This window comes from Uranotaenia lowii, chromosome 3 (assembly GCF_029784155.1).
Source record: "Uranotaenia lowii strain MFRU-FL chromosome 3, ASM2978415v1, whole genome shotgun sequence".
In the NCBI taxonomy this organism is placed as follows: domain Eukaryota; kingdom Metazoa; phylum Arthropoda; class Insecta; order Diptera; family Culicidae; genus Uranotaenia; species Uranotaenia lowii.
Genome location: NC_073693.1, coordinates 36,449,389 through 36,460,112, shown reverse-complemented (window position 1 = coordinate 36,460,112; position 10,724 = coordinate 36,449,389). Strand labels below are relative to the sequence as shown.

General features: G+C 38.7%; 3 protein-coding genes across 6 annotated transcripts; 1 reads left to right on the top strand and 2 right to left on the bottom strand.

Moving 5' to 3' along the window:
- Positions 1 to 7: 7 nt before the first annotated feature.
- On the bottom strand, positions 8 to 773 carry LOC129756156 (RNA-binding protein 8A). The gene has a single exon (XM_055752943.1). It carries the CDS (start codon positions 648 to 650, stop codon positions 156 to 158), a length of 495 nt encoding a protein of 164 aa, XP_055608918.1. The 5' UTR covers positions 651 to 773; the 3' UTR covers positions 8 to 155.
- A 1,855-nt stretch (positions 774 to 2,628) lies between these two features.
- LOC129756155 (heterochromatin protein 1-like) lies at positions 2,629 to 3,792 on the top strand. Of its 2 annotated transcripts, none has more exons than XM_055752942.1 (3): positions 2,629 to 2,739; positions 2,800 to 2,991; positions 3,066 to 3,792. In XM_055752942.1, exons 1-3 carry the CDS (start codon positions 2,737 to 2,739, stop codon positions 3,504 to 3,506), a joined length of 636 nt encoding a protein of 211 aa, XP_055608917.1. In that variant the 5' UTR covers positions 2,629 to 2,736; the 3' UTR covers positions 3,507 to 3,792. The 2 variants fall into 2 exon arrangements, with proteins under 2 accessions (XP_055608917.1, XP_055608915.1); XM_055752940.1 differs by having other exon boundaries at positions 3,060 to 3,790.
- Positions 3,793 to 5,468: 1,676 nt separating this feature from the next.
- Positions 5,469 to 10,447, bottom strand: LOC129756149 (iron-sulfur clusters transporter ABCB7, mitochondrial). 3 transcript variants are annotated; one of them, XM_055752930.1, is made up of 7 exons: positions 10,318 to 10,447; positions 8,447 to 8,651; positions 7,653 to 8,058; positions 7,438 to 7,592; positions 7,185 to 7,351; positions 5,945 to 7,126; positions 5,469 to 5,874 (listed from the first exon to the last, which is right to left on the bottom strand). In XM_055752930.1, exons 1-7 carry the CDS (start codon positions 10,444 to 10,446, stop codon positions 5,623 to 5,625), a joined length of 2,496 nt encoding a protein of 831 aa, XP_055608905.1. In that variant the 5' UTR covers position 10,447; the 3' UTR covers positions 5,469 to 5,622. The 3 variants fall into 3 exon arrangements, with proteins under 3 accessions (XP_055608905.1, XP_055608906.1, XP_055608907.1); XM_055752931.1 differs by having other exon boundaries at positions 7,653 to 8,031; XM_055752932.1 differs by having other exon boundaries at positions 7,653 to 7,776.
- Between the last annotated feature and the right edge of the window lie 277 nt (positions 10,448 to 10,724).

The window sequence follows — 10,724 nt, the reverse complement described above, 5'->3', positions numbered from 1 at the left end:
AATACTCGGTAATTGTTGCTTTTAATACATGTTGTTTATTTTACGTGAATCTCTCGGTTAATGCGTTAAATGATAAATAAACCAAATTTTGGTTATCAAGTGCTTTGTTGAAATGCCTCTGCATTACGTTGAAATATTGAAAAAAATCCTTAGTTCTATCTCCGTCTACGCTCCCCGGATTTCTTCAGCTTCTTGGGTCCCTTTACGAAGCACCAATCCACGGCGATGGTTTGTCCGAGTATATCTGACCCGTTCAGGGCTTCCTTGGCTGCGAGCGCCTGTTTGTATGTTTCGTACTCGACCAGAGCGTATCCCTTGAGAAACCCCGTCCGGCGATCCAGATTCAAGTGGATGTTTTTGATGTCTCCAAATTCGCAAAACTTCTCCTGGATGTCATCTTCTTGAGCTTCCTCGTGGATGGAGGTCACGAACAGGATCCACCCTTCGACGGAACGCTGTGGACCGGGTTCGGTTTCGTCCTCATCATCCTGCAGCCGTTCGTAATCGATCGCTTCCCGGGGTATGCTTTCGTTCCCAAAGCCGCGTCCCTTTCGTTTCCGTGCCTTTTCTTTGAGCCGAGCGATTCCCTGATCACCGTCCTCATCCACCTCGAATTCCTCGTGGTTGTAGATATCCAACACATCCGCCATGGTATGTTTAATATGTTAGTTAATGGATATTCGAGTTACGAGCTTCAAGAGAAGGAAAATTTTCACTTTTATGTTTGCAAACTTTTGAAGAGAAAGATGCGGCCAACGCGAAACTCGCATCCACGATTATATCGTTTTTCTGTCAAAAGCATCCGGTAAACAATGGTTTGTGTCTATACTTTCTCAAATGTCAAATTTTGGTGGGTACATCTCAGATGTGTTCTGGGAAATTTTAGTACACGGTTCAAATTGAAACAATGCTGCCAGATTAAAAATCTCAAGATTTTTGAAATTTTCAGATTAATCTTATTTTTTTTGACCAACAACATAATGAAATTATTCATTACAAATCAATTGATTTAATGAAAAATATATGATGGAACACATTTTGAAATTTTCTATTTCATACGTAATTGTACACGGAAAATAATAAAAAGGTAAAATTTACCGAGATAGCCAAGGTAAACGATCGTGAAAGCCAAAAAGGTAGCTTCTACCTCTTCGAGGTGAAACTCACCTCACAGCGAGGTAAAATTTACCTGAATCGAGGTTGGAAAAAAGGCACATTTCACCGAGGAAAAAGGTGAATCCAAAAAAAGGTAAATCTTACCTCGTATCGAGGTGAAGTTCACCTGAATTGAGCTGAATAGAAAAGTATAATTCACCTAGAGGTAAAACCAAATAAGGTAAAACTTACCTCGTAGCGAGGTGAAGTTGACCTGGATTGAGCTAAACAAAACGGTACAATTCTTCTCGAAAAAAAGTGACTATTCGCCGAACCCGTTTATTGAGGTTAAGCTGTTTTGTCATTCAGGAACAAGTTTTGCTTTGTGCATAATATGTGAAAATCGGAATAGAATGGTAAGTGTTTTCTTAGATATCATTTTGTTGTGCTGGTTCTCGTCATAATACATTGCTTTTGTTTCAGATCGACCCATAGAGCTTATAGGTGTATTCCACGTCATCCTCCAGCCGGAAAAGCCGAACCTGACCGGATGAGCCGAACAGAGGAGGTCATGAATGTACGCAACGCAGGAGTATTCAGCGGCCATGGCGGCTCGGAAGAACACGAAGCCGAATTACCAGTCCCTATTTATCTCCAATAAATATAATTTTTGATAGAATTTTGTATTTTTTTAATTCTTATTGAAGAAACCAATCAAACCAACCAGCATTTACCTTTTAAATCAGTAAATGGGAAAACGGTATTATTTACTATTTTGCTAGGTGAATGCGAAAAAGGTAAAATATACCTTTTTGCTAGGTAAATTGAAAAAAGGTATAATTTACCATTTTGATAGGTGAATGAAAAAAAAGGTAAAATTTACCTCGAAAGAGGGGTGGAAAAAATTCACCTCGCAAAAAGGTAAAATTTACCTTTTTTTTTATTTTCCGTGTAGCTTAAAATATGCATTTTACTAATAGAATGTTGGCGAATCAGCTAGTTTCCTTTCGAATCTAAATATTTTTCACATTACAACACGCAAAAAAATTTTTGTTGGTGCATGATAATTTATGGCGTGTTCGTAAATTGATTTTTTCTATCGAAGTGATTTTTTTATCGATGCTGGTGTTCGTAAATTATAAACAAACGTATGCAAAAGCAATTGGAAAGTTATTTAATATCTACCAAAAAAATCGATCGACTGATGCATCACCCAAAAAATCGAATTACGAACTCATCGTTAATTTTTATTTTTGAGAGTACAAACAACATGGTCAGAAAATAGAAAAAATAAGCTTTAATTTGTGTATTTATTTATTTCTTCTATTTTTTCTACAGGAATATACCTCTTTATACAATCACTCTTCCTCGAACTGAACTTATTTTAGTGAAATTAATAAAACCAAAACTGAATTTAGGTAATTAAATGATTTCATCAAATCTCAAATTTGCTACAACTTAGATTTGATGTTTTTGTACTAAACAAGTAATTGGCATTCCCAAATTTAAGGTGCTTGCTTTCAGAGTGAAGTTACGCGTTTGCGAGTTCGGGAATAAACGCTATAAAAATTTTGTAGCAAAAAAAAGAAACACCGAATAAATTAAGAATTAAGTGATTTCACCTGATTTTACTAAAATAAAATGGTAAATATAGATAGATTTCAACATCTGATACAAGTAAATAAATAAGAAACCCAATTTCAGTCCGGGAAAAAACTGTCAGCAGCGGCAACGCCCGAAAAAGAATACATCGTCGAGCGAGTACTTGGGCGTTGTGTTCGACGAAGCGGAGCTAAGTACATAATTAAGCGTAAGGGCGCCGAGGATGTTGTACAGCACTCGGAAGTTGAAAAAGCTGTTCCCAAAACGAAGAGAAAGGCCAAACCCCAGACACAGGTAAATGATGAGTGTATCAGATTATTTTAGGAATCTTTCATTCAGCAATGACTAACATCACTCATCAGCCACAGGAACAAGATGTGGACAATACAGGTATTGAGAAACCGAATACCAAAGTTAAGAAAGTAGCTACCAAACCTACTATAAAACTTAACATAAATGGCTCCAATCGTGCACCCCGCAAGAACCAAAAGAAGAATACTAACGCGTCCCAAAAACCTTCATCGGTCACCTCAAAACAGAAGACCCCCCAGGAAAGAAACAACAATACGAAACTGACTAAAGGCAACATCGACAAACCAACCATGGGAAACAACGATAAACCAACCGGCTTTGATAGACAGCAGCGTGTTGAGGAGATTATCGGAATCATCGAAGAGCACGGTGAACTTAGCTTCCTGCTGAAGTGGAGGGGTATCGAAGTGCTCGAAATGGTACCGTCCAAGGTGGTCCGCGAACACGTACCAGAAATGGTGATTGATTTCTTTGAGGCCCGCATCATATGGACGTGAACAAAAGGACAAAACACAAAAGATTACTGAGTGGTCTTGCTTTCTTCACTTTGATTTATTTTCTTCTTTATTTTATTTATTCCTATCGATTAATTATCGATTTGTTGACCAGAAGAGAAATGTTATTGTATTTTTAGCTATTTAAGTATTTTTTCATTTTAAACTAGAAAATAATTCACTTGAAACTTAATGTAAATCATAATGGAATCGATAAACTGGGCGAAATTCGAGGATTTCGAATTATAAAAAAAAGATCACATTAATTGAGTAAAATAATTAAACTTTTCTGAAATAAATTTGCAAAACCATAAAAAAAAACAATGTTCACAATTACTAATCGATAACAATACTTAACTACCATCAAGACGCCATTCACCGCCCAGTTAAGCGGTTTTTCAACTTCAAACATGTGTAATAAAAAAACGACGGCAGATTTTTATTCGCTTTCTTTTCCAATACATCCCAAAACTGCTCTACTTTAAATAAAAAAATTAGTGGAATGCGAAAAATGTACGCTTTTCAAAATAATTTACTAAACTTTGGGGTGTTCAACCGGCCCTATTACCGCCCACTCGACTTTTTCGGGTATCGATAATGTTTTCAAGGAAAAACTATCTAAACAACACGGAAACTGTTCTTTTTAGTATTTTCCATGCAACGAGCTGTCAAAACCATATTTTGGCTCTTTAGAGAATACATTTTGTGAATTTTTTTCCGCAAATTTAGTACAAATTTTAACAAAGTGCGTTGACTGACAAAATGATGATTCCCGGCAAACAACCTCAAGTAACCGGTTACTTTCAGCAATAAAACATCATTTTCTAACATAATCAAACTATATGCTTCTTACAATTTACACATTTGGCACAATACATGCGTTAAAAACAAAGAAATTGTGCGTGGCCGGTCATTAGGAACCCACACTTTTTTTTATACACCAATTACCGCCCATCACTAAACGCTTCAAAAAACAACAACTATTGAAAAAATCGAAATTTTTTTTATGCAAATCTATTCTACGAAAATAAAACTATCGTTTCAAGTTGATTTTAGGTCCAATATGTACTATCTAGTAAACAAAAACCCTTTTTGCCCTAGGAGTACAGTAATGCTTAGTTCGCTAACAGGCGTCGAATTCAATAATTTGACCGGAAACGAAAAACCAAATATTTTATTTCTGGCTATATTTAGCATAATTAAGTGATGTTTTTTCAGTGAAATGGTCGAACAATGATGCCGACACAGAACACAGGTCTTATATTTGGAGAAAACATCCCAGTTTTTTTTCAAAATACACACAAAAGGGTGATTTCGGGCGGTAAATGGTGTCTGGGCGGTGAATGGCGTCTTGATGGTATTTAGAATCTTGAGGTTTATTTTCATGATCATTTTGGCGGCTTCAAGCGACCAGTGCCAAACAATAAGAAAGTACTGACAAGGATTGATGTTTAAGTAAAATTTTAATAATTCAATTGAAACTTGCAAACAGCAGCAAAAATTTTAAAGATTCTAAATCAAACCATTCACTACACGCTTCAAATCCTATACAGATGGTTAAAAAGTTCTTCCACCGAACACCAGATGGTGCTAGCTGTTAGAAAGATAATTCACGAAGAACACAACTGTATTGCTGAACTGATCGATCTTTCTTACTCAGATTTTAGATTTTTTAATCGAATATTTTTAAATCCTTTAACTTTGAAAAGAACGATCGGTTTATTTTTGATACAATGTATGGATTGACCCTAAGATCGATTTTTCAGGTCCCATTTTTAAATGGATTCACCAGAAGTTCATCTAGGAGGTAGTTTTTCTGTTTATACCTTCTGGGATCCTATACATCTCTAAAGGATCATTTACCTGAATCGTTCTTGGGAGTCGTTCTTTTTCTTTAGATTTTGAAGATCGGACAAACTTATGCAGAATGGTATAAAATTTGAAACCCATAAAATCTTAGATTAATTAGTTTTCATCGTTTATTTGCTTTCGTCGTATGTACATTAGAAGATAAACAAAATTGCCGTCTAAATGATAATAATACATTAACAATTTTTAACCTATACACCATTCAACAGACAATTTAACATCAACAGCTGAAATTTACACTAGAAAAAAATTAAGCGCCCACACTCGGTTTTCCCTTCTTGTTGTTGTTGGCATTACCCGCGCTGTAGAGTCGATTTTGGGTGTCCCATAATTTGGCGTAAAGGCCGCCGCCCTGTAGCAGCTCCTCGTGGGTTCCACGCTGGCCGATGCGTCCATTCTCCAGCACCAGAATCTCGTCGGCGTCCAAGACTGTCGATAGCCGGTGGGCAATACAAATGCTGGTCCGGTGTTCGGTGGCTCGCGATAGAGCTTGGAGGATGTTCTATAAGTTTGTTTGAGAAAGAATGAAAATTAGATAATGGGTTTTTGAACAAAGTCAGTTGGTAACATACGTGCTCTGTGATGGAATCCAGACTGCTGGTGGCTTCATCAAAGATCAGGATGGGTGAGTTTTTCAGTATGGCTCGAGCGATTGCTACTCGTTGTTTTTCACCGCCAGAGAGTTTGAGACCTCGCTCGCCAACCTGGGTGTCGTATTGACGGGGCCAGCTTTGGATAGATTCATGCAGGTCAGCCATACGAGCGGCCTCTTCTACTTCCGGTTGTTGTTTAGATAAATCTCCGTAGTTGATGTTGTGTCGGATAGTGTCGTGGAACAGTACCGAATCCTGAGGAACTATAGCGATCGCCTTCCTCAAACTGTCCAGGTCTACTTCCCGTATGTTTTGTCCGTTTATTAGAATTTCACCGGAGGTTGGTTCAAAAAATCGGTACAACAATCGTACCATGGACGATTTTCCAGACCCGGAACCACCAACGATGGCAATTTTCTTCCCAGCTGGTATCGTGAAGCTCAGGTTGTCGAAAATACGATTACTGTTTTTATACTGGAAACAAACGTTTCTGAATTCAATCGATGCTGTCTCACGGCTGATATTCAGCGGTAGGGCATTGTCTTTGGTCTGAATGGCACTTTCGACACCCATCAGCGTGAACATAGTACGCATGTCTAGCAAAGCTTGACGTACCTCCCGATAAACACTTCCAAGAAATCCCAACGGGATTGATAGTTGAAACAGCAAACCGTTGACCATAACTAAATCGCCGACAGTCATGTTCCCACGTGCTATTTCATTGGCAGCCATCACCATAATAGCGCTTAGTGCAACACTGAAGATCGCATTCTGACCGAAATTTAGAAGCGCTAAACTTGTGCTAGTTTTCAAACTGGCAGCCTCATATTTCTTGAGAACTTCATCGTATCTTTGGGCCTCATATTTTTCGTTGTTAAAATATTTAACCGTTTCGAAGTTAATCAACGAATCAACCGCCTTGTTACCGGCTTCGTTTTCGGCCTGATTCATATACACACGGAACTTGGTACGCCACTGCGTCACAGCAAGGGTATATGCGCTGTACACTCCCACACATCCCATCGATACACCAGCATACGCCAAACCACACTTCATTCCCAAAATGCTTGACACCAGCGCTAGCTCGAAAATTGTTGGAACGATGTTGAACACCATGGCAGTCAGTACGAAATTTATACCCCGCGATCCTCGATCAATGGTCTAAAAAGATTTCTACGTTATTATTCGAATACAACCTAAATAACGGAATCTTCCACACCTTTGACAACGCTCCCGTTTGCTTGCTCAAATGAAACTGCAAATCCAAATTGTGCAGATGCAGAAACACATTGGTAGCTATCTTGCGGATCGAATGTTGCGCCACCCGGGCAAAAACCGCGTTCCGTAGCTCGTTGAAACCGGCAGCACCTGCTCGAGCTATACCGTCTGCAATATGGGTACAATTGAAGCGACTTAGCCATATTGATCAATGATCTATTCCTCAGCCGATGTTTTTATATCGTTTAACTTACACCCCAAAAGCACAGCGATGGTCATCGAAGCAGCTGCTTCGGGCACCGAATCCATGTTTAGGATGGCCAGGTTATCGACACCCATCTTGAACAGAAAAGGGACGCACACATTCAGCACCTTGGCACCACCGAGTAGACCTAGGGAGATCAATACCCTGAAATGGTAAAGTGCAATTTTTAATTTTGAACTAAACTTGAGCCAAAAACCCTACTACCTCTTACGAACGAGTGCATCGTCCTTCGGCCAGATGTAGGCAGCCATCGCTTTGATCATGTCGGTCGCGGTAATCTCCGGTCCATCGTAGGTCCCGATATGTTCCCCGGATGCCGGATGGTGTCCTAAATGAAAACAATGTCGTATTGATTGCTTCTGGGGTGAACCGGGACAAACTTCTTCGAGATTCTTCGGTTTCGGTTTAATTCGACTTGAGAAGGAGATATCTTGAACGCGTTGGGGAAACAATTTCTGTTGCTGTTGTTGGCGGTTGTTGTGAAGTGAATTGTTCGAGAGTCCGCCGCCCGACAGAGAACCACCGGACTGGATTGTCGATATGGGTGCTATTGCAATCGTAAAAGTACTATCGTTTGGAAGACCTTTGAAAAAGTTCGAGGTTTTATGGACTAGAAAATTTTATTTTTTTACAGCTACTTTGAAAGCTTATTCAAAACAGAAAGCAGAATTAATTTCACAAATACTTTCAAACGTGATTTAGAGGACTAGTTTTATCTACAAATGTGTACTGTGGCTACAAAAGTTAAAAAGTTTTAGAAGGATTTGGAAACAAGTTGCGAACAGCAAGCGACAAGAGTGGAAATTATTAGTCAACTCAACTTCATACGATTACATGGCGAATGATGGACAGATCAAAAGACAATTGAAATTAATCGATAAATTTTGAGGGACTAAAATTTAGTGAAAAACCAATCGCCAAATAATACAGCAAACAAAACAGAACAGAAATCAATTGGTCAAAGGGTGGATAACAAAATAACAAATAGGGTAAATTACCTTTCAGCTTCCGCTTTTTGAAAATATCTCCAAGAACGCTTCCCGGCGTAGAGGTGGACTTCTCCGCAGTTCGTGAGTTGGCAGCTGCTGGGGTAACACGCGACAAGGAAAATGATCGCCAGTCTGGAATTCCCAGCATAGGTTTGGTTCGGGATGAATCATTTTTGTTTCCGGAGCCGGAAGGTTTCGTTCGGCTGTAGTAGTTCTATTAGAGAAAAACATCGGTTTACTGTTCAAGACTCGAACGTATTTTATTGAGAAATTTTATGCACTCTTGCATGTATGCTAGACAGGTGTGAGCTGATGGAGTAAGTGAGCTTTTCAGATTGAACAATCCTTTTATATATCCGTTGAATTCGCATATTTTGAAATCTATAAAACGGAGAGCAATATCGTTGAGTGGTTCGATATCGACAATTCCTCCGAAGGCTACCGTTTCGAGCTGGTAGATATTTTGTTCAATGAACAATATTGTCAGAGTGATGGCTAGGTTGTTACTCAGTAGATCTCCACCGATGAAAAACATTTGTTCCGACAAGTGATGATCGGCTATAAATCGATATTTTTCCCTTTGAATTTTAAGCGGTCGAAGGACTGGATCATATTTAATAAATGCGTTGATATCGTCTAACGATACCTCAAAATATTCCTGTTCATTATTTTCAATGAAGAATCCATACTCTGTGAGCAGTTTGGTATTATTGTGGCATCCATAACTAATAAAAATCTGCGAATACGGCGCAAAACTTGTTTCCGATATAAGCTCATAGAATAATTCCTCATTTACACTACATCTGTTCAACTTTTCACAAGGAATCGACAACCGGGAAACAGTTTTAACTTTACTGTCATGATTGAAAAAATCCAGAAATGGAGCCAAAGCCATATTCGTTTCATCGCAGAACTTGCCGTCAAAGAGTTTCTTTTTGTGACAGCCTTTTATCGCTTGCGGTTCCAAATAAACGCTTCGGGTGTTTACCACAAAGTAAGCCCATTTAAAATTCTCTAAGCTAACAACTTCTCGATGATCAGTTTTTAGGAGTGTTTGGATTAAATTGTAATTCTTCTGAATTATTTTATTTTGATTGACCATCGCTTTCAGAACCATTTCCGGTAGTAAAATCATCTCTTGTTTTGCACAAAAATACGGCACCATAAAGCTTTCTGGTAACGATTTGATATAAGGTCTGATGCTCATATCTTCAATAGAATTTAGATAGCTCAAATAGAAAGCCAGCAAAGACTGAAATTGAATTTCTGCCTTAAGTTCTTTCAACGCATCAACGTCAAAGATACTGAGAAATCTCTGATTCTCCTCAATTGTTTTCCAACTGATAAGAGCCTCGAATGGAAGTCTTATTATACAATCTCCAGCTTTAACAGTTTGTTTACTGAATAAGCCATTCCCAGATCCCGGAAACTTGGCTATTCTTAGCTCTTTTTCGTTTTGCCATCCAATTCCTTTCAACATCCGGTAAAGTTCGATGTACTCTAGACATATTTCTATACGTCCTGTTCCTCTACGTTTCTTTCGACGATACGTTCTGCCCATTGTTGACAAAATTGCTCGTTGATGATCAAGTTATGTAAGTTTGAAGCGACCTTGAAATAATCCACCAAGTTTTGCAACTGTTGGCGCCCATCCACGTGTCCAGCGTACACTTCCGATCAATCACTTACCACCGGAAGAAGAGACAAATCAGCGTCGCTGAAACGTGTCAATTGAATAATCAGGGAAAAAAAATCAATGAAATCAGCTGTTATCTTTAGAGTTTTGCCAATCATCTCTTCTTCCGGCAGATTGATTGAACGTCAAGTGTTATGAGCATAAAATACTCCTTTCCCAACAACCAAATCCAGAGTCAACTTACCGACTCGGATAGCTTGCAACCGGTAGAACCGACGGCCGGATGGAATGAACCGAAATTCCGGAGATTTCCCAGTAAAATTTGCCTTTGATTGCAGCTTTGTTTTGATAGCACTTTCAGCAAAGTGGCCATTTTTTCGCAAGTTTTTTTTTAAATTTCTGTGTTTGACGTATGAACGATCTGTTTGCGGTATGAAAGGGGGTTTCCATGACGAACGTAAATCAATTCATGAGTTGTACCCATCGATATTCTCTTGGTTTCAGTCTTTGATAAACCAGCTGCATCCATTTCAAGAACCGAAGTGTTTTTAGACCAGTTGAATGTAGATGTAGATGGCAGTGCAAACGAAAAAAGGACAGATTTACTAGTTCTAAATGTGGAAACCAGGTGGCGATACCGTAAGTTAGTTT

Coding starts and splice junctions, on each gene's coding strand:
- LOC129756155 (XM_055752940.1), top strand. Junction 2,992..3,059: donor AGGCCAAACCCCAGACACAG/GTAAATGATGAG, acceptor ATCACTCATCAG/CCACAGGAACAAGATGTGGA.
- LOC129756156 (XM_055752943.1), bottom strand. CDS start 650: ATGGCGGATGTGTTGGATATCTACAACCACGAGGAATTCGAGGTGGAT.
- LOC129756149 (XM_055752930.1), bottom strand. CDS start 10,446: ATGGCCACTTTGCTGAAAGTGCTATCAAAACAAAGCTGCAATCAAAGG. Junction 8,652..10,317: donor GTTGCAAGCTATCCGAGTCG/GTAAGTTGACTC, acceptor TTTCTCTAATAG/AACTACTACAGCCGAACGAA. Junction 7,127..7,184: donor AAACGGGAGCGTTGTCAAAG/GTGTGGAAGATT, acceptor AAATCTTTTTAG/ACCATTGATCGAGGATCGCG.